A 22,920-nucleotide genomic window follows, 5' to 3' on the forward strand; every position below is an offset into this window, starting at 1 on the left:
TCGTGCGTGCCTCCCCTTGTCATGTGCTCGCTTCGCTTCTCCAAAATTTGTGGCCTCATAGCTCACCTCACTGCCCCCACCTCCAGCGCCCTCCATCTGAGAGTTGGGGAGGGATCTTCGAGGGTGCCCTCCGCCGCTGGCCCAGCATTGTCAGCCCAGTGCTCTTTCTCTGTCACCCTCAGAAAGGACTCATGTAGACCAGAGCGAGACCAGGGCCATAGCAGGGACCTGTACCCAGGGCCTGGTGCTCTGTCAAGCCAGCCAGGCTTGTCCCTTCCAGAGGCATAAGGTTCTTGCCCCAGCACCCTCATCCCACCCAAGGAAGCCCTAGGAAGTATCTACACACACTTCTTTTTGGGTCCCTTGGTATCCCCTCAACGACCCTGAGGGCTCCTGCCCCCTGATGCATCTGTCAACCCCTTAATCCCTGTGTTGGTTCTCTTCAGTCCTTTCAGAAATTTTAATCTGCCTCCACTTCCTGCCTTCCCACAGATGTTTCTGATCAGATTTGTGGTAGAAACAACTTCTGTCTGCCAGAAAAACGGCCCATTCAAACCCCAGGGCTGTCCCAATTGGCTCTGTATACTTGACTCCATAACTCCCCCTCTCCAGGCCTCAGTTTCCCCCATTGACACACCAAGCTCCTGCCATTCTCCACTGCAAGGCTGAGCGGCTGCTCCCTCACCCATAGCCCCACCAAGCACAGCCCCACTGGCCGTGAAGCAGCGCCTCAGTTCTGCACCTGGGGTTTTGCATCAAGTCTCTGAGAAGGAGGCTGCGTGGAGGGAGGGGATGGGGATGCGGGTGGGCAGGCGGGCAGGGGGCACACATTTGATCTGCTGCCATGGCCCCTCTGGTGAGTTATAGTGCGTCCATGACTCCAGCTGACTGGTCTTCGTCTAACCTGCTTATTTTTCCGCAAACACCTGGGATGGGGATGTATAAGTCTGGCAGAGCTCGAGGAGAGTGTGGACAGCAGTAATGGGGCAGGGTGGGGGCGGCCTTTAGCAAGGGTATGACGGGGCCTTTGTGTCCTCGGCCCCCAGAGGTTGGGTCCCCGCTATGTGCCTCCTTCCTCTGGGGGGAATCCAGCCTCCCAGTCTTTGTCTGGGTCTCAGATGCTCCAAAATTGAATTTAAAAAGAATCGTGGAAGGCAAATGTAGATCTTATTTGTCAAGGAAGGAGTGGAAGAAAGGAAAAAGGTCATTGCTGTTCTTTTTTATTTTTTAATTTTAATTTTTTTTTTTTTGGTTTAAAGAAAAAACAAACTATTGCAGCTTTTAGCCTTGGGAAGTCCTCTTTTTACTCTCTGTATCTCCCCTATTTTTTCTCTTCTCCCCATGTCATTGTGTTCTGCATCAAACCCCCTTTACATCCCTCAGAGCTTCGAGAAGGTTGGTGTGTTTTTTTCTTTTTTACTTTCTTTACCCACATTTTTACATTCTGAAAGTGACACGCACACATGAAATATACACAGAGCACACGGACACACACAGACATGCACATGGAAAATAATAGAAAAATGAACTAAAAAAATAAAAATAACGGAATATGAATAAATAAGCGCAAAGCAAACAACGAAACAAAATACCACCAAGCGAGAGCAAAAACCCAGAAAGACACGAAAATCTCAGCCGCGCCCAGCCCGGCCTAGGGCAGGCCGCACACATGCGATGCTTGCATTGTGGTCGCCTATCTATGCATCCGTTGGTAATGTTGTTGCTAAGTTTTTTGCACTCCTCGTCGTCATGGTAACTTGGGCCTGATGCATGCTGGGAGAATGTAAAAATTTCTCTGCATGCCACTCTTGTCGGTGGGTTTGGTGAATTCCCAACGCCTTCTGTTGGAGTGTTTCTCGTCTTCTGTTCCGTTTTTCCCTTTTGGTTTTTTTTTCTTTATTTGTTTTTTTTATTTAATGATGAGGTTTCTTTCCTTTTTTTAAGTTTTGTTTCATTTCAGGGGGGAAAAAACCGATCCGTTCGTTATTTTTTCCCCCTCCCATTCCTTTCACCTGGCCCCTCCTCCAAAGCGTTTTGTATTTGGTTCTGTCTTGTGTTTTCCGTGCTATTTGGTTTTGGTTTCTTGGGCTGAGCTGTTCTGTGGTTGTTCTCCAAACGCATTGTGATTTAAAAGCCAGTGTTCCTGTCCCAGCTACCATCTGGAAGGCGGAAGGGGTCCCACAGCTGGGATGCTGGTGCAGAAAGTGACCGCCTGGGCGCGAGGGACAGGGCATGGACAAGTGGTGGGAGGTAGTCATAGCCTGGGTGAAAGATGTGAGGAGAGCAGCCCAATTTGTCTGATCTCACTGGCCAGCCCCTTTTACCCAGATCTGGAGCCTCAACCCTGCCAAGTGGCCATGTTGGAAGGGTACTTAAGCAGGTGCATTCCCATCTTTCTGCCTCATCATGAGACCACCTACCACGCTCCCAAACAACCCAAAAAACAGGCATTTGAAGTATGTCTGAATGGGCAGTTGGCATTTTGAGTTCTTGTTCTATGTAGTGATATGTCCAAGTGTGGGAAGTGGCCACCTTAAACGGGACCATCCTCCCAAAATGAAGTGTGTTTGGCACATTGGCAGCACTCAGAATGGCAGCTGGTATGATGACTTTGAAGAAATATTTAGCCAGTTTTCCTGCCCTTTACTATTATGCCTTTGCCTACCAGATGATGTTGGCTGACTCCCTCACACCTTCATAGGCTCTGGGTCTAGTTGCTGGTGTCTTTTGTCCAGCAATATAGCATGGTCACTTTCTGATTACCTGAGCATCAGAACTGTGGAATTCTGGAGAAAACCCATGGGAAATTTGGACACAGCCTCTCCCCCCCCCCTCTTTGCCTCTGCAGTTCTCTCTACCTCTTTCTTTCAGCTCTCTTTCTCTCTGTCTCTTTCACTCTTGCAGACCTTCAGGGATTCTCACTCCCATTATTTGTCCCCTCCCTTGAATAAAGGCAAGTCATTGAGAGTCCCACTCCAACCCCAGCCAGTCTCCAGTAAAATCCATTTAGATTTCTGAGCCCTAGCCCCCAGCCACTTCACAACATTGATAATTGAGAGAGGCCAGTCTCTTTGGGATCACCTTTACCCTTCTCTTGTCCCTTACTCACCTTTGCTAAACTCCCAATTATTTAGTCTAGGGCCAAGTTGTCAGGAGGAATTTAGATGCAAAGGGGGGATATATTTCTTTTGTCTCTTTTTAATCTAGTGTGAGAGCTGTCAGGTTGACCCTCAAGGAAGTTCCAAAAGATGAGAGAGGGGTTTCCCAGCCCCTCTACCAAAGTTGGGTCCCAGTGAATTGAAACAGAGGAGTAGCTGAGGGTCTCTGAAGACCACTTGGACTTTGGGGGCAGTATAGCCTCGTGGTGAGAGCACAGACTCTGTGTTCCAGCAGACCAGGTTTCAAATCCTGCTTCTGCTTCTCCTTGGCTGTGTGGCTTTGGGCTAGTCACTATTTCCTCAAATAAAGAGTAAGGATCATTTATATGCCTAGCTCACAGGGTAGTTGGGAGGATCCCATCAAGATAATCAAGACTCCATAAGTGCCCCGTGTAGTTCATGGCACAAAAGAAATCGCTAGTGTGATTGTTGTAGAACAGGGGAGTAAAATGTTCAAACAAATGATCTGAACCAAGTTACTTCCCTTCTTTGGGAACCTCAGTTTCCCTGTTATATACTTCAGTGATCTACTGTTTGAATAATATGGTATGGGAAACTGCTTTGAAAAGAAGGGCAAAAACTAATCCATTTGTTTGGATCTCATTATTTACTAGTGCTTTTCTGAGGTCATCCCATAATCTCGTTTTTTCCTGGCTCCAAACCCATTCCTGTGAGATCAGTGGCCTCCCCAGAGCCATATTTCTTATCTTATGCCCAGTCACTCCCCCAGGCAGTTCTGTGGCCACAGTATCAGAAGGGGGCAAAAAAGAAGCCCAGCTTGGGTGCTAGGCTACCCTTGCAGATAAGTGCCAGCCTACCAGAAGAGATGGGCCATCAGGCAAGTTCTGCCCTGAAAGCTACAAATGTTTTACATTGTTGCCAGAGCAGCCAGTCCTGGGAGTTAATTGCAAGGAATTTCCACCCCAAATCTAACTCTTCTTCAATTAACAATCTTTAGCTTTGCTGATCCTGGGTTGTTCAGGGAGTGGAATACAGTATCCAGACTTGACCTTCTCCTCCTGAACTTTAATCTGTGTGATTCAAAGGGTGAAAGTCAAAACCAAGCCCACTTTTTTTTTTTTTGTATTTTTCTGAAGTTGGGAATGGGGAGTCAGTCAGACTTCCGCATGCGCCCGACTGGGATCCACCCAGCACGCCCACCACGGGGCGATGCTCTGCCCATCTGGGGTGCCGCTCTGTTGCAACCAGAGCCATTCTAGAGCCTGAGGCAGAGGCCATAGAGCCATCCTCAGTGCCCGGGCCAACTGTGCTCCAGTGGAGCCTTGGCTGCGGGAGGGGAAGAGAGAGACAGAGAGGAAGGAGAGGGGGAGGGGTAGAGAAGCAGATGGGCGCTTCTCCTGTGTGCCCTGGCCAGGAATCAAACCCGGGACTCCACGCCAGGCCGACGCTCTACCACTGAGCCAACCGGCCAGGGCAAAACCAAGCCCACTTTTTAATGTGGCTGGCAGCTGTATTCCCAGAACTCTCCTGGGGAAGATGTAGCTCAGGCTTTTGACAAGGTGGGAAGATATCAGATTCTATCTTCCCTGGTTGTTAATATTCTTTTTTGTTTCTGTAAAATTGTAAATCTTTAAGATACAAGTTAGTGGCTAGAGATGGTGTCTTTACCATCTGGTCTAGCAACATAGCATTACTGAACCATGATGCACAGGACCCAGTAAAATGGTGTGCCACACACCTGTATTGTGGGAATATGCAGGGAGAACTCACAGCAAGATGGAGACATGGGGCAGAACTTTCCACCTTTAAGGGACTTGAGATATCATCAGGGTTTGTAGGGTTGGGGTAATTTAATGCCTAGTCTTGAATGCTAAACTAAGAAACCCATCACCAGTGGGAGACCTAGATTGTTCTGATTTCCAGGAGTTTTTCAGAACCTTTATCGGAGACCCGTCCCTGGTTCTTTTTAGATCAGTCCGCATGGAGTCTTATGGGACAAATTGTTTTTAAAATTAAACTTCTGGTACTCAAGCCATATAATTATGGATATAACCTCTAAGTGCTCTCCTTACCTCCTGGTCTCCCAAAGCAGGAGTAGGTGAAGATATTAGGCCTGGAACCTCTCTCACCTCCTTTATCTCCAGAATACTTCCCTGGGGTATGTGGGCGAGCTCCCCAGTTCTGCTTATACCTAGCCATGCTACTCCCATGAAGGTAGGCGATGGCAGACCAGGACCCAGCCCTTCTCTCCTCATCCCACCCTCACCCCTAGGGGAGAGGGGGCTCCAGGGTGGGGAGGCAGATTCTCCCCTGTTTGGACATGGCGGGTGGTGGGGAGGGAGGCATTCTGCAGGAACACTGAGCTCTAGACACCTCTCGCCTGCTGCCTGCCCCACACACTCTGCATTGCTGTTTCCTCTGTTTTTGGTGGGGTGTGAGGGGAACATTAGATTACACCTTGTCACTTGGAAAGCCCTGTGTCTCCAGCTGCAGCAAAGGGGCAAGGGTAATCAGTCAATTGGCAAGATGTCATTCCATTTTCTGCAAGAACCAAAACAAACAAAAAGAAATGGGGAGAGAGAGGGTATAAAAAAAAAGAACCAATAAAAAAATTGATAGTGCAGCAAAATGTCCAGCTTAAAACACCAGTTTGCCAAGGCCACTGGTCAGCCCATGGGGCAGGAGTCCAGCCAGGTCCCTCCAGGCCTTTGCATGCTATCCGGATGGCGGAGGGAGCTGGTGGTAGGAGGAGGGAGGCAAGATGGTGGAGAGGGGAGATGCACAAGGCAGGCCAGTGGGGGGACGGTACCCACCCTCCCTGGGCTACAGGCTGGGGATCAATGGAGGGGCTGAGAAACAGGGTTTGAAATTAGGCCTTGGACCCCCTCCCTTCCCCTGACAGGTGTAATCTAAGCTTAAACCCATGGAGGCTGCAGAACTTCTTGGCATCTCTCCCCTGTCCTCCCCACCCTCATCCTCATTTTGGAGTTTGGAGGAGCATTAGTAGCTTCTCTCACCTCAAAATGCCCAGCAGAGCCCTACCCCCCACCCCTTGGAGCTGCGGCTTGCTGAATCATTGAGATGTCTGACACTGTTGAGTTCCCTATCTAGTGCTTCAACCAGATCACCTCACTTTTGAGTTTCTTCCCACCTTTCCCCCACCCTTCTCCCTTGAACCCCACTTTTGGTTTTTGAGTTTCTGCCTCTTCCTGCTTGGGGTAGGGGTCGTCTCCCAGTTGCTTTGACAGTTTTTGAGTTGTTTTGCCATGTGAATCGGGGTTTGAAGCGACCCACCCCCATCCCAAACCCGCCACCCCCACCGCCCACCTTCCTAATCCCCTCACCCATGCGGGTCCCCCGCTGGGACCCCCCAGCTACTCGGTGACGAGAAGAGCTGGAAACGAGAGCCAGCTGGAGCGTGCTGAGGACCAAGGCTGGTGTGGTCCCCTTATAACCTGCCTGGACCCTCCATTCAGGTCGGTAATTGGGGGCGGGGGTCCCGCGGGGCCACTCTGTCCTATGGGCTCCGCGCCCACCTTACTTTCTAACCCATACCTCACACTTGCAACCGGGGGTGGAAAGATGACATGGGTGGGTATCAGCACCAAACTGGGCAGAACACAGCGTCAGCCACCTGACCTTGCCAGCTGGGAGGATGGCTGGAAGCCTTATGAGACCCCCGGGGGGTTCTGAGTCACTAGTGCCAATGGGCACAATCCTCCCCAAACTCGTGGCAAACCAGCCCTCCTCCTACAGCATATCCTTAGAAGTGAATAGGATGGGTGAGAAAGCATGTAGGCAAAGTGTCTTAGGCATCAGCTTTTATAGCTATTGGCAGATCCATTTAACTGATGGCTGCCGGCCATGTTGGGGATTATAAGCACTAAAATTGCTCTTGTTGATAAATGCCTCCCACATTTAACCGACGTATAGTTAACAACCTTGCACAGCAAGTCTTTTACATATTGAAGATGTATGCCTTGTCTCTACTTCTGAAAAAAGGTACCTTCCAAATTATGATACTTCCTAAGGGAAGATATTTTAAGATCAGATGTGAACGGGGTCTTTTGGGTGGGATGTTGAGCCTTACAGAGGGATAAACTGGGCTCACATTTAAGCTTTACATCCTAAAACTAGCTCTCATTCCCTTTGATGTTCCAACAATCCCTTTCATTATAAGGCTTCTGGTTGTTATTGAACTGGTGGTTATTGGGCATTATTCAGTTAATAGCGGTATATAGGTAGGTGATGGGGACTTCTGCCCTCTTTCGTGTCCTCAGTGGGTAAGGCCACACAAGTTTGCAAGAGCCAAATGCCAAAAAGGGACACCTGGCTGTATTTCTTGGTGTAAGAAGAGAAGGCTCACTTTGAGGCAGAGACCAGGTATGCCTGGCTCTGATCTGTGGCCTCACCCACCACGATGTCCTTCCTTTGTGTCTTCCAGCTAGCCCTGCTACCTCTCTGAGCCTCCACTCCCTTATCCACAAAATAGCCATAAGAACATTTGCCTCTCAAAGTTGGGAGGGATAAAGTGAGATGGAGATTCAATACAAATTCTTAGTATTTCCTTAAATTTTCTTTTTTTAATTCTAATTCATCCCCCAAACTCTCTTAAGGTAGAGAATCTAGTTGATCTTCCCAGAACCCTGGACATTCAGAAGAAAACTTCACCAGTCCCATGCCAGGCCAAGCAACTACTTCGTCCTAGGCACTGCCCCAGGCAGCTTAATGACCTCATCGTGCCACCGATTGCCTCCATTTTACAGATGAGGAAACTGAGGTTCCAGAAGGATGAGAGACCTACCCAAGGCCACGGGGCTCATTCAGCCACGTCAGCACCCCCACCTCTGCCCAGAGAGGTTTCCTGAAGCCTTGAGGAGTTGGTCTTATTATGCAATTAGTGTCTGGTCCTCTGTTCAGCCCTAAATGTCAAGCAGGATGTCACTGAGAAGTAGGCCTAGAGGGGCTTTGTAGAGAGGGGCTCTAGTGGGGCCGGGTTGGTTTGTCCCGAAGGTTTTCTCTGTGAGGATGTCACCTCTGGCTGCTGAAGCTCTTGGGTGGTGAATAGGGGGGCCAGACCCTGTGTTCTGCCAGGGGTGGGGGGGTACCTCCCAGGGGAAGCCACAGCCCTTCTCCTTTCAGACCCCGATTTTCAGCCCCATACCCATTCCATGTCTTTTTTTCTTCTTGCTTTTGGGTGTTTTGTTTTGGAATGGTTTTTTGTTTGATTGTTTTGGATTTTTCTTTTTTTTAGCTTTGTTTCTTCATTTGTTTCTCCTGGTTTTGTTTTGGACGTCGTTGCCGTTTTTTGTCCTTGATTAATTAGCTCCCCACGCTCATCTCCCATCGTGTTCTGTTTCCATGACAACGCAGCAGTGGGCATCCCACTCATATGCCTCGCTGTGGATGCCGGCGGCTGCGGCTGGCCTGGACCGAGTCCACTGACTGGCCCTACCCCATTCTCCTCCTCTGACTCCCACTGCCTTCCACCCAGCCCTGCCAGAAAGCTGTTCCCCCATCTCAGAGCCCCACCCATCACCCCTAGTCTGTCTGCATGGCTCCTTTGTTTCCCCTCCCTGCCTCCCCCACTCCTCCCTCAGGGGCTACCTTCCACTTCCTCTATCCTGTCTCCAACATGACTCTGGACTTTTCGTGGGGCTTCCTTTTCTGAAGGGCTGCCAGCTTCTTGGCTCTCCTCCCCACCCCCCAAGGGGCTCCCTCCTTCTCTATGCTTCCATTCAGCGATTCAGGGAATGGGGTGGGCGTTCTAGCTGGGAACCAGGCTGCCTCTCTTTATCTGTCCCCTATAGCCTCCGCCTCTGTAGGGAGGCCACACTCCCTACAAGAATCCTTTTAGGGGTACAGCTGAACCCCAGTACCATGTGAAAATTAGAGGCAGGTTGGAATGCTGAAAGTCACATTGTAGCCCTGTTTTGCCTTTTGAGACTCTACTCTGTCCTCTCCACAGTCAGAGACAAGACTCCTTGGTCCACCCAAAGCTGGGGACCTGCCCACGTGGCTTCTTGATGCCCCAAGATGTTAACTAGGGACAGACTTTTTCTGGCTAGAAGGATTTACTAGGTTAACCCCAGTTCTTCCCACTACGGTTAAACCACTCTTAGAGGGCAGCAAGGTCTTTTGGAAGTTCAGGTGCCTGTGAGCACCATCTCCCTATTCCCCAACCCAGAAACCTGTCCAACTTCCGAAAATGGAGCCCCCGAAATGTGTCCTGCTGCCTTCATGGTCTGCGAGATGGGACAGAAGGCTGCATCTGCTTTCCCACTAAGAAATGCACAGAATATGTCCCTGTTTTCTCAGCATTCAAGTTCATCCCCCAGTTTATTATTATTGTTGTTGTTGTTGTTGTATTCTGCCAGGGCTGTGATGTGACAATGTGACATGTCACATTGGGTCACATCCACTAGAATTAATATGCAGCATTGAGTGGGCCCCCTCCCTCCTCCTAATTTCTCTCTCCCTCCCTCTCTCTGTCCCTCTTCCTGTGTTATCTTTGTCTTGCTTCATCTGTCTTTTCTATGGTACCCACATGAGTGTGCACTAAGGCCCTTGAGATCCAGGCCTCTCCAATGCATTAGCTCTCTCCTCTTCCTGCCTCTCTCTTTTTCTCTCCCTTTCTATCAACCAATCTCTTTTGCATGCTGTTTGTGACTCTGAGAGCTGCATTTATCAATGGAAACTTGTGAGATCCGACAGAAGCTTTTAGAAGGGTTTCTATACCCAAAAACCACAAAAATTTCATTAGAGTTTCTCATCTTTTCCTGGAGGGCCCCTGGGGAAGTGGGCGGGGCCCCTGAGTCACCAAGGGGGTGAGGGTGGGGCCTGATATTACTGGCCCCCTCTACCTCCTGGTTCCAACCCTTTCCCTGACCTCCCTGCTCCATTCTGTCCCAGAACCCCCCATGGGCAGCCAGGATTTTCCAAAGCTCCCCACTTGGGAGAGCGGGTGGAGGGTCTGCTCCCTGAAGCCATATCTGTCATCAAAGATGAGAAACAGCTGATAAATTTTTGTGTTTGTAACTGTGCTGTGACCAGCCCCTCTGGTCTCTGAAACCCTGTTGCTATGAAATAATGCTTCATGTCTCTGAATATATATCAATATATCTCTATTGTTTGTGGAGTACCTTCCTTTGAAGTTTTAGTTTCTTTGTGTTGGAATTTGGTTTTTTAATTTGGTTTATTTGTTTTCTTTTCATTTGGAATTAAAAAAAAAATTCAACTGAGGGAAAGGAAACAGCCCTGTTTATATTTAAATTGTTTTCCACTTTTCCCCCCCCTTTTTTTCTTTCTTTCTTTTTGTTTTTCTTTCTCCTTCCCTTCCTTCCTTCCTTCCTTCCTTCCTTCCTTCCTTCCTTCCTTCCTTCCTTCCTCCTTCCTCCCTCCCTCCCTCCCTCCCTCCCTCCCTCCCTCCCTCCCTCCCTCCCTCCCTCCCTTCCCTCCTTCCTTCCTTCCTTCCTTCCTTCCTTCCTTCCTTCCTTCCTTCCTTCCTTCCCTCCCTCCCTCCCTCCCTCCCTCCTCCCTCTCCTTTCCTTTCCTTTCCTTTCCTTTCCTTTCCTTTCCTTTCCTTTCCTTTCTTTTCCTTTTTCTTTCTTCTTGCCTTTCTTTCTTTTTCCCTCTGCATTCTGTCTCCCCAACTCAACCCCCAACCCCATGCATCTTCCTCCTGCCCCCAGTCCGCCGCGTGGCTCCTCGATTCTCCATCTTGCCCATGAGCCACGAGATCATGCCAGGTGGCAACGTGAACATCACATGTGTAGCTGTGGGCTCTCCCATGCCATATGTCAAGTGGATGCAGGGGGCTGAGGACCTGACACCAGAAGATGACATGCCCGTGGGTCGGAATGTGCTAGAACTCACGGATGTCAAGGACTCTGCCAACTACACATGTGTAGCCATGTCCAGCCTGGGCGTCATCGAGGCTGTGGCCCAAATCACAGTGAAATGTAAGCAGGGAGTGCGGGGGAGGCAGGTGGTCCCCTAACCCCAGGTGCAGATGATGGGATACAGGTGGAAAACCTCTGAGTTTTGGCTTTATTCATTCGTGGTGTCGAGGGTGATAGTTCTCTGGACATACATTTGTTGGTTATAAATTGGGCCTTGCTCTCCCTTGATCTCATAGTTTAAAGTGGAAGATGCCTATGTAGCCAGGTAGCCATGATACAGGTGGATTAGGGCTGTCATGGGGGCCCCATAGCACTGTTCACACCCTCAGAGTAAAGGCCACATTTCCCAGGGAAGTTAGATCAGGGAAAGACTAAAAGTTGAAAGAGGAATAAGCCAGAAAAGATGGGGCACAGTTTTAAGGAAAAGAAAGAGCTCATTCAGAGACCTAGAGAGAAAGGCAGGGTAAGATATGAGGACTGCAGATTTTCCCTGTGTCAAGTTGTGGTGAGATTCAGAGGAAGCCCACAAATATTTTTCTAGCTTTAAAACAGGGGCCAGCAAACTTCAGCCCACAGGCTGAATTGGGCCTCAATTTTTTTTATAAAGTTTTATTGACACATACCCATTTGTTCATGCTTTGTGTGCGGAAGCTTTCTGACTGCAGAGGGAAAGCTAAATAGTCTCAACACAGGCCTGCAAAGCTAAAAATATTTACTTTGTGGGCTTTTACGGGAAAAGATTAATGAGCCCTGCCCTAGGGCCCTAGAGGTGTCAGCGTCAGCTGATTTGTTGGTCATTTTGCTGAGGGATTGAACTCCTGGTGAATGCTTCCTGGGGCCTGTGTGGTATGAGATACTGGAACAAGTGGGAGAGAAAGTCACAATTATACAGGTGCTGGGACACAGCTGTAAACTTGGGCCCCGCTGTTAGGGAGAATAGACAGATGTGAAAATGAGATGACCTTAGGTGGTGATAAGAACTGGGCAAGGGGTGGTAAGCAAGGTGGTGAGGCCTTAAGGAATGGTTATAGGAGCTGGCCATGTAGCTGTCTGAGTATTCCAGGTACTGGAACAGCAAAGTGGGAAGTGGGAACAGACAGAAGGACCCTATGGCTGAGCAGAGTGAACCACAGAGAGAGCTGTGGCTTAAGTGCCGCCAATGTGTCCTTCAAACATAAGTATTTTTCCTAAATAGCATTTTTTTTTTTTTAGTAAATATTTTCAGCTTTATGGGCCATCTGGTCTCTGCTGCAGACACTCATCTCTGCCTCATAGTGTAATAGTAGCCATCAGCAATAAGTAAGCACTGCTGTATTCCAATAAAACTTTATTTACAAAAATAGATGCCTGCCTTTGGACCATAGTTTGCTTACCACTGGTATAGGTGATGGGATAGGGGTCATTAGTTTTTTGGTTTTTTTAAATTTTATTCATTTTAGAGAGAAGAGAGAAAGGGAGAGAGAGAGAGAGAGAAGGTGGGGAGGAGCTGGAAGCATCAACTCCCATATGTGCCTTGACCAGGCAAGCCCAGGGTTTCGAACCGGCAACCTCAGCATTTCCAGGTCAACACTTTATCCACTGCGCCACCACAGGTTAGGCGGGATAGGGTGCATTAGGCTCATGGTCACTGCTAAGGAAATCAAGGCTGAGAGAGGTCAGTTGTCTAGCTGAAAGTCACACAGCTTTCAGGGCCTACAGGCAGCATGCCCAACATGTGACCATGCCCCCACCCACAGCTCTCCCTAAAGCCCCCGGGACTCCTGTGGTGACAGAGAATACAGCTACAAGCATCACCATCACATGGGACTCAGGTAACCCAGACCCTGTGTCCTACTACGTCATCGAGTATAAATCCAAGAGCCAGGATGGACCGTACCAGATCAAAGAGGACATCACCACGACACGTTATAGCATCGGTGGCTTGAGCCCCAACTCGGAGTATGAGATCTGGGTGTCAGCTGTCAACTCTATTGGCCAGGGTCCCCCCAGTGAGTCAGTGGTCACCCGCACAGGCGAGCAGGCCCCAGCCAGTGCGCCACGTAACGTGCAGGCCCGCATGCTGAGTGCCACCACCATGATCATCCAGTGGGAGGAGCCAGTGGAGCCCAACGGCCTCATCCGGGGCTACAGGATCTACTACACCATGGAACCTGAGCACCCCGTGGGCAACTGGCAGAAGCACAATGTGGATGACAGCCTGCTGACCACTGTGGGCAGCCTGCTGGAGGATGAGACCTACACTGTGCGCGTGCTGGCCTTCACCTCTGTGGGCGACGGGCCCCTCTCGGACCCTATCCAGGTCAAGACACAGCAAGGAGGTGAGACGTCTGTGGGAGGCTTGACTTCTGTGGGGACTGCAGGATTTGGGGTGTCCCAACAGAGGGAGAGGCAGCGGTATGATGATATGCCTCCTCCTAGTAGGCAGCTGGCTGATCATGCCTGGAAGCTGCAAAATGGTTCATTTGTCCTACACAGTGCTTTAAAATATTTTCATGCTTGCGTTTCAAAGCAGGAAGTTGTCCCAGAAAAACCCAAATTTCTGGCTTCACTTGGAAAATCTGATTTTGGCAAGCCCACAGGGCTACAGTGTGACATCTAGATAGATCCCCATGGCTGTATCTGAATAAAGGGGTTTGGTTTCCAGTTCCCTTGCTTTTCTCCAGTAACTGCCTAGCCCACTGGGATCTCAGTTTGAGAGCCCCTGCCCGTTGCTGTCACTGAAGAGATGCACGCTGCCCAATTTGAAGCAACAAACGGAATGCGCATGACCCAAAGAGGATAGGCTGGTCTCCAGCCACTGAGGTTGAAGGACCAGGGTGGGGGTGGAGGGCATCTAGGTGTGTGGGGCCCCAGCTCTCTGCAGGTTTCTGGTCCTTTCCTCATGGGCTCAGGCTTCCTGAACCTCAAATCCAGGAGGTCTCAGGCAACTCAAGCAAATGGACAGGAGGGTTGGGACTGCCACCACACAGCAGAAAGGATGGAGATGCATATTTCCAAATATTATCTCCTGTCCTCCCATTTCTCTGTCACTTAATTTGGGGGAGGGAAAAGGCATGGGGGTAATTTAAAAATGTGTTTTCCACTGGATGCAGAGAGAGTGGGAGAATTGAGGTGGATGATAGACAACAAGGGGACTATAGAAGGTCACCTGGGAAAATAAGAGTAATAAGGACAGTGGGAGAATATTCTGGAAACATCCAGAGACAGCCTGAGTCCCACAGGGCTCTTTTTAAGGAGAATGTGGATACCTAGCAAGTTATGCACCCCAGGGGTGGACCCCTCCCAGCCTCCCCACATTTCTGTTCCTCTGCCTCCCCCCAGTGCCTGGTCAGCCCATGAACTTCCGGGCCGAGGCCAAGTCAGAGACGAGCATTGGGCTCTCCTGGAGCCCCCCAAGGCAGGAGAGCATCGTCAAGTATGAACTCCTGTTCCGGGAAGGCGACCATGGCAGAGAGGTACCTGGGGGCAAGGCGGCGGGCAGCAGCGGTGCTCAGCTGGGCCTCCCAGCCTGCTCTGAGCTTCCTCTCCTGTCTCGCTGACTCTGTCTGGATGTCTCTCTTCCCCCTTCTCTTGCCTTATGTGTTCCTGATTTTCCTGCCTCTCATCTCTTTCCATGTCTGTCTCTCTCCCCCTTCCCTCCGCCCACTTTTTCCTCTCTCTTTGCTCCTCTCTCTTTTTCTCTATAATTCATTTGCATCTATGTCTCTCCATTTCTTTCTCTTTTCTGTCTTTTTGTGTTTTTGTCTCTTGTAATCTCTGCATACACCTGTTCCCATCTGTTTCCTTCTCTGTGGGTGTTTGTCTCTGTCATCTCTGTATCTGTTTCTCTCTGTGCTTCTGTCTCTCTCTGTCTCTGTGTGTTTGTCTCTGTCATCTCTGTATCTGTTTCTCTCTGTGCCTCTGTCTCTCTCTGTCTCTGTGTGTTTGTCTCTGTCATCTCTGTATCTGTCTCTCTCTGTCTCTATGTGTTTGTCTCTGTCTGTGTGTGTCTCCCCACTCCTGCCCCTGCTCCCAGGTCGGGAGGACCTTCGACCCGACCACGGTGTTCGTGGTGGACGACCTCAAGCCCAACACGGAGTATGCCTTCCGCCTAGCGGCACGCTCCCCACAAGGCCTGGGCGCCTTCACCTCGGTGGTGCGGCAGCGCACGCTGCAGTCCAGTAGGTGTCTCGCAGACCCCGCCCTCATTTCGGTGGGCCCCTCGTCTGTCGCAGATCTCGTCTGTGTGCATTGACCCAGGTGGAGCCTGCCGTAAGGGGTGGGGGGCACCTCTGGCCTATCCCCTCCTTCTTAACTTTGGACACGTCCACTGGCGGCTGTCCTTGCCTTCCCCACCAGGGCAGTGAGGTCCTGCAGGCTCTGGTTTCTGTCTTCCTGGGGGCTAGTTTTAGGGGACTGCTCTTAGTTTGGGAGGAGTTGCTGGTTGCACCTCTCTCCTCTTCCTCTTCCTGATTTGATGCTAATTAGAGGGGTACATGAGGCTGTCACAGGCCACACCTGGAGAGAAGAAAGGGTGCAGAGACCATTTTACCTCCTTAGGTGGCCCTTCCTTCCCTCACTCTAGGGTCCCCTTGGTCGAACACAGGGGTGGTGGGAGCCAGAGTTGACATTGGTTTTGGGGGGTAGTGTAGGGCTCAGTACAGGGCTCTCAAATTCCTCGAGTTCTTTGCTGTGCCTGCCTGGCTTCCCTGTCACAAACAAGTTAACCTTTTGGCTAGGACACTACAGCTGGGAGCTGAGTCTGGGCCACACCGTGGCCCCCGCCACTGCCCTCTGCCTGCTTGCTCTGAGCTCAGGGCCTGTGCAGGCCCCTCCTCCTGCTGTTTCCCTGCCTCCCTCTCTTCCCTCTGCTTTCTCCTCTCTGCTCAGCCTAGCCTGGCGTGGCCTCTGGTGTGGCCTCCGCCACATGGTCTCCACTGCTGTGGCCTTCGTCGTTTGTGGCCTCCTCCCCTCCCACTTCTCAGTCAGTCACGCGTAGCCACCGAGGCCTTGTACTGGAAGCAGCCTCAGTGTTCAAACATTCAAGCCCTCCCTGGGTGTGTGCACCTGGGGGAGGATCACGGGTCAGTAGAGAATAACAGCAACTTGGGCCAGGGTGTCTGAACTGCTGGGATCAGGGGCTTTGGAGACACAGCAGCTGTCCACCTGCAGCCCTTCCCTCCTCCCCACTCCTCCGTGCCGAGCCGAGTGCTCTGCAGGTCACAGACGTCTGGGCGTGTTTGTGCGTGAGGCGATCAGTGAGGGTGTCCTGTGGCTTGGGTGGCCACGTGAGAGACTGGCACAGGTGCTGTGAAGGTGAGTACGCGCTGGTCTCAAGCAGATTCACAAAGACGGCCCACCCTGTGTGCCCCCCACCTGCCCCAGCAGCTCTGGGCTGCATAGGCAGTCCAGAGCCCAAATTCAGCCCCCCACATTCTTTATTGCCAAGAGGCACATCTGCCCAGAAGTGGGGAATCTGGAATCACGTGCTGCCACACACGTGTCTTATTTCTGTTCACACTCACCCCCTTCCAAGATGTCATGCAGGTTGGGCCGGATTGTGAAGGAGGCGGCCTCCAGGGTCGTCAAGAAAGTGGCTTTGGCCCAGCCATGGAACCTCAGGGGCGGCCCAGGACAGGGACCTGGGGAGAAGGGACTCTGCTTCTCGCCCGAGATGGGTGGGGCCTGAGAAAACTGGCAGCCAAGATTCAGGGCCAGGCGTATCCCCTGGGGGCTACGGGCTTCTTAGGCTGACCTCAAGGGTAGGTGGAGGCCAGACCACTCAGCCGTGGGTCTCCCCAGACACCATCCCACCTTCCTGCCTCGTCGGCACCAGTCCGGAACTGCAGCATGCTCACACTGGGGGCCGGAGCAGGGCTGTAGGCCCGCTTGCGTCTGGAGACCCACCCAGAGCTCGGTCTGGCCTTGTAGCTCAGCACTCGCCAGTCCCTCCCTCGTAAGAAAGTCTTATAAGTTAGCAGTTGAAGAGTGGAAGGTAGGTAACCGGACTGGGAGTTTTCTGGAAGGCGTCTTTCTTTTATTATGGTTTTCCTCATCATCATTACCATCACTGTTTCGTATTTTATTATGGTTTTGGTTTTATTGTTCCTCCCCCTTTGTCAGTGAATCCATTTCTTCCAACACATTCCTTGGTTGGTTTTTTCCCTCCTGCCTAACTCCCCTGGGCACTTTTGGTTGGGGTGGCTGGTCAAGAAATAGGGGAGGGGACCCCAAGTGTCTAGTTTTGAAGGAGGGCATTCCAGTATTTCACCTTAAGTGAGGTTGGAGGGTCATTGTAGTTGAAGTAAGTCTATGGAATGGCTTCTCGGGTCTCTGGTAGCCCAATGACTTTGAAGATGAGCTTCTGATTCATCTCTGGATCCTAGGGTATGCATGTAGTAAATACTCTGTAAACACATGTTTAGTGAACAAATGAGGCTGGCATGATGCTGAGGGTTATCTGTGCCTTGACATCAAGCAAGGCCAGTGACCTTTCTGGACCTTCTTCTAGGAAAGGTAGACTTGGAGTCCTGGGCAGCTGAGGGAGTGTGGCTCCAGCCATCCTCAACAGGCCTGAGCTGATCAAAGGTACGGGCTGAGGTCAGAATTCCCAGCCTCAAGTTGAAGCAGTCCTTGGAGAATAGCTGAGCCTTGGTTTGGGAAGGGGTAATAGTTGGTCATGAGTATTAAATGAAATATGATCAGTGGGACACGCTTTGAGTCTTTAGAGCGCATGGGGTACTAGGTGTACAAAAAGCACACAGAACTTGAGGTTTATTATCAATAATGCCAATGACACATAGCCTGGCCCGTAGTAGTGCTCAACACATGGAGACCATTACTGTTACTTCATAAAGCCTTTTAACACACAGTAGGTGCTTGAGATATGGAAAGTCTCACTGTTAGCATGTTGCCTAGCACACAGTAGGTGCTTCATATATGCAGCTGCTGTTTTAAGTCTAAATACAAATTGTCATGGTGCTGGGAATATAGTTTGCACTCAATGAATGGAAACTATTAGCAGTTTATTACAAGGTTAATCTTGTGCCAGGTACACAGTAGATACTCAAAACATGAGGGCTACTGTTACTGTTCTGCAAAGCCCTTAGCATGATGCCTGGCATACAATAAGTGCTCAATAGTGGTATTTTCTTTAAACAAGTTGGCCTGGCCCTGGCTAGATAGCTTGTTTGGTTAGGAGCATCATCCTGATACTCAAGGCTTATGGGTTCAATCCCTGTTCAGGCACATACAGGAACAGATCAATGTTTTTGTCTCTCTCTCTGTTCCTTCCTCTCCCTCAAGATTAATAAATTTAAAGAATTAAAACAATAAAATAAAAAAATGAAGTCGGCCTGGCAGTAGGTATAATGTGTTCAGATCTGAACCCTTGTCAGCCTGAAAGGGTCTAACATGGTGCTGGTACAGTTTTTGCTCAAAACGTGTAGTTATTTTCTGCAAAGCCCTTGTCACCATGTGTCCAAATAGTAGGTGCTCGATAAGAACTACTATGATTTGTATGTAAGGCTCTTAACATAGTGTCTGACACACAATGGGAACTTAATACATGGGAACTACTACCGTTATCCAGTAAAGCCCTTAGTGTAGTATCTGGAATACAGCAGGTACTTAATGTATGGGAACTACTACTATTAACCAGTTTATCCAATAATACAGCTCTTGGCACACAGTAGGTGCTTAAGAAGTGAGAACCACAGTATTCATGTTCTGTTTGCCTAGCACATAGTAGGTGCTTAATATGTGGGATCTGTTACTGTTTTTAAGTTAACCCTAGCACAGTGCCTGGTACACACTTTTTATCTTTAGAGGGCTATTACAGTGCCTAGCCTATAGTAGGTGCTCAGTAAATAAGACTTACTTTTTAATTATTTTTATTTATTTATTCATTTTAGAGGAGAGAGAGAGAAGGGGGAGGAGCAGGAAGCATCAACTCCCATATATGCCTTGACCAGGCAAGCGCAGGGTTTTGAACTGGCGATCTCAGCATTTCAGGTTGATGCTTTATCCACTGCGCCACCACAGGTCAGGCCAATAAGACTTACTTTTGATCTGTAATGCTTAGTGTGGGTGCCAGATGCAGTGTGGACTCAAAACAACTCAGATATATAAAGACTTAGGCACATAGTAGGTGCTAAATATGTGCTGTGTTCTCTATAAAGTCCTCAGTCCGGGACCAACACAGTGTGTGTGCAATAAAGGCATTTATAGTATTACTTTGTGTAGCCCTTGGCATGCTCCCTGGTACCCAGTAGGTGCTCAAGACATTGGCAACATTTTCAAGTGAGGCCAAGACTATGGTCCTGGTTAGGGATAGCCTCTGGGGTCCTTGACAGAACACATATTCAGCAAATAGATGCTTTTACTGTTAACCTGTGAAATCTTAGCACCATGCCTACACACAGTAGGTCCCCAATAAATGGGGCTTTTACTGCTACTCCCCTAACACTGCTGTTACCTGACAGTGCTATTCCCCTGGTACACAGTAGGTATTGAGTAAATAAATGTGCTTACTGTTACTCTGTGAAGCTCTAGCACCAGTAGATGCCCAATAAATGTGGCTTTTATTGCTGTTACCTATCCTAGCATAGTACCTGGCACATAGTAGGTCTTTAATAAATATATACTGTCACTCTCTGAAGGCTTTTGGCATGGTGCTTGGCATATACTTACCTAGTGGGGTTTTTATTGCTTTTCTACCTGGCCCAGTGTCTGGCACATAGTAGGTATTTCCCTGGTAGTGTGTTATTCCTCTGGCACACTGGTTCACTAAATAAATGCATTTACTATTATTTTATGAAGCTCTTAGTGTCATGGGTGCCTGGCATACAGTAGGTGCCTAATAAATGGGGCTTTTATTGTTCTTCCTTTGGTATACAGTAGGTGTTCAGTAAGTGTGTATGTGTATGTGTGTCTGTCTTTGACAGAGACAGGGAGAGGGACAGACTGACAGGAAGGGAGAGAGATGAGAAGCATCAATTCTTCGTTGTGACTCTTTAGTTCATTGATTGCTTTCTCATATGTGCCTTGGCCAGAGGGCTACAGCAGAGTGAGTGACCCCTTGCTCAAGCCAGCAACCTTGGGCTTCAAGCCAGCAACCATGGGGTCATGTCTATGATCCCACGCACTAACCAGTGACCCCATGCTCAATCCGGATGAGCGCTTGCTCAGGCCAGCGACCTTGGGGTTTCAAACCTGGTCCTCTGTGTCCCAGTCTGACACTCTATCCACTGCACCGCCATCTAGTCAAGTGGTGTTCAGTAAATTAATGTGTTTCCTGTTATCCCATCCTGGTGCTATGCCTGGCACGCAGTAGGTGCCCAGTAAATGGAGCTTTTGCTAATCTTCTGGCACAGTACCTGGCACATAATAGGTGTTTAATAAATACAGTGTGTTCGTAAAGTCATGGTGCACTTTTGACCAGTCACAGGAAAGCAACAAAAGACGATAGAAATGTGAAATCTGCACCAAATAAAAGGAAAACCCTCCCAGTTTCTGTAGGATGATGTGGCAGCATGTGTGCATGCACAGATGATGACGTAACACTGTGTATACACCGAGCAGCCCACAGCCATGCCAGTCGAGATGTGGACGGTACAGAGGAAAGTTCAGTGTGTTCTGTGGCTCGCTAAATTTGAATCCATGACCAAAGTGCAATGTGAATATCGGCATGTTTAGAACGAAGTGCCACCACATAGGAATAACATTACTCGGTGGGATAAGCAATTGAAGGAAACCGGCAGTTTGGTGGAGAAACCCCGTTCTGGTAGGCCATCAGTCAGTGACGAGTCTGTAGAGGCTATACGGGATAGCTACCTAAGGAGCCCTAAAAAATCTGTGTGTGAGCCCACATCGAACTGCACTGAATAGGTATGAAACTGGGAGAGTTTTCCTTTTATTTGGTGCAGATTTCACACTTCTTTATTTTTTTTTTTTAATTTTTTTTTTATTATTTATTTATTTATTTTTACAGAGGCAGAGATAGACAGGGACAGACAGACAGGAACAGAGAGAGATGAGAAGCATCAATCATCAGTTTCTCGTTGCGCGTTGCGACTTCTTAGTTGTTCATTGATTGCTTTCTCACATGTGCCTTGACCGCGGGCCTTCAGCAGACTGAGTAACCCCCTGCTGGAGCCAGTGACCTTGGGTCCAAGCTGGTGAGCTCTTTGCTCAAGCCATATGAGCCCGCGCTCAAGCTGGCCACCTCGGGGTCTCGAACCTGGGTCCTTCCGCATCCCAGTCCGACGCTCTATCCACTGCGCCACCACCTGGTCAGGCCAGATTTCACATTTCTATCATCTTTTGTTGCTTTCCTGTGACTGGTCAGAAGTGCACCATGACTTGACGGACACACTGTATTTTACTGTTATTCTATGAAGCCCTAGGTACTGTGTCTGACACATAGTAGTTATCTAATAAATGAGGCTTTATTGCTTTTTCACTTGGCATGGTGGCTGGCACATAGTAGGTACCCAGTATATGGAGCTTTTATTGCTCTTCCTCCAGCACAATGTGTAGCACAGAGTAGATGTTCAATAAATAAGCACATTTACTATTTTATGAAGCACTTGTCATGGTACTTGCATGTCGTATGGGTTCAATAAATACATCCTTTTGCTGTTATTCAGTGAAGCCCTTGGCACCATGTCGGCACATAGTACATGCCCAATAAATGGAGCTATTATTGCTGCTCCTTTCGTTACAATGCTTTGTACACACATGTCCTCCACAGGGACTGTGGCTGCCCACTACCTAAGACCTACTATGTGTCAGGTAGGTGTAGCCACATAAGTGGGTGCAGTGTTCTTGGCCAGCCCTCCCAGCCCCCACTCCAACCCCTACCCTCCCATCTCACTTTTGGTTGACACCCGTTTCTTTTGGTTTCGACTTCTTTTTGCTTTGGTCCTGTTTTGTTTGTTATCATCTTCTTTTTTTATTTTCTCTTTCCCATCTTTTGTTTCCCCACCCCCTCCCTGCCCATCCTGCCTCCCTTCCCCACCCCTACGTTCTCCCCTCCTCCAATAGAACCGTCTGCCCCCCCTCAAGATGTTAAGTGTGTCAGCACACGCTCCACGGCCATTTTGGTAAGTTGGCGCCCGCCGCCACCGGAAACGCACAACGGGGCCCTGGTGAGCTATAGCGTCCGCTACCGACCGCTGGGCTCGGAGGACCCACAACCCAAGGAGGTGAACGGCATCCCCCCGACCACCACTCAGATCCTGCTGGAGGCACTGGACAAGTGGACCGAGTACCGCATCACGACTGTCGCTCACACAGAGGTGGGACCAGGGCCTGAGAGCTCGCCCGTGGTCATCCGCACCGACGAGGACGGTAAGCATCGCCCTGGCCTGGGGATCCCCCTCAGGCCCCAGTCCACCCTGCCTTGGAGTCTTCTCTCTGGAAAACTGGGCTGGCTGGTGGCCAAAAGGTAGAAGCCACTGTCATGAAAGGGAGACATGAAGCAAGCACTGTTCCCAAGAAATTCTGGGTTTCTTGTCTTGGAATTTTCTAATCTAGACCAATGGGCACCATTTGCCCCCTGAGCCTTGTGCCCAGAAAGTTGAATGGACATCCCAATATTTTGGTGCAATGTTGAAAACCATGGAAACAAAGTGTAAGAAGCATGAGTATCATTTGCAAAAAATTTATGGTCCCTGACCCCAGAAACCTAGCTTTTAGACTAGGATCTCCAGCTTCCTGGGTTTGAACCATTCTACCTAAAAGTAGGTAGACTGTGGGCTGATAAACTTAATCATCAGCTCTTTGGGAGACAGAAACTGATTTGTACCATTGGTCAGTTTCTGGGGTGTCAATATTTCTGCTGTGGACAGTTGGGAAGTAGAAAGTTTTAAGCTGCCAAGTGAGATGGGTGCTGACATGATTGAAGCTGAACGTCTGGG

The 22,920-nt window shown here is 49.5% G+C and overlaps 1 protein-coding gene across 9 annotated transcripts in view; it reads left to right on the forward strand.

The window, feature by feature from the left end:
* Positions 1 to 22,920, forward strand: part of PTPRS (protein tyrosine phosphatase receptor type S) — a 104,593-nt gene that overhangs the window by 57,746 nt on the left and 23,927 nt on the right. For 6 of the 9 annotated variants that reach the window (XM_066274952.1, XM_066274958.1, XM_066274943.1 and 3 more), the window contains exons 7-11: positions 10,811 to 11,080; positions 12,757 to 13,338; positions 14,342 to 14,475; positions 15,036 to 15,180; positions 22,046 to 22,351. In XM_066274952.1, the coding sequence (XP_066131049.1) occupies positions 10,811 to 11,080; positions 12,757 to 13,338; positions 14,342 to 14,475; positions 15,036 to 15,180; positions 22,046 to 22,351 (1,437 nt within the window). The remainder of the gene's footprint in view (positions 1 to 10,810; positions 11,081 to 12,756; positions 13,339 to 14,341; positions 14,476 to 15,035; positions 15,181 to 22,045; positions 22,352 to 22,920) is intronic. The other 3 variants (XM_066274995.1, XM_066275004.1, XM_066274987.1) reach the window with 2 other exon arrangements.

Source organism: Saccopteryx bilineata, chromosome 1 (assembly GCF_036850765.1).
Source record: "Saccopteryx bilineata isolate mSacBil1 chromosome 1, mSacBil1_pri_phased_curated, whole genome shotgun sequence".
Classification (NCBI taxonomy): domain Eukaryota; kingdom Metazoa; phylum Chordata; class Mammalia; order Chiroptera; family Emballonuridae; genus Saccopteryx; species Saccopteryx bilineata.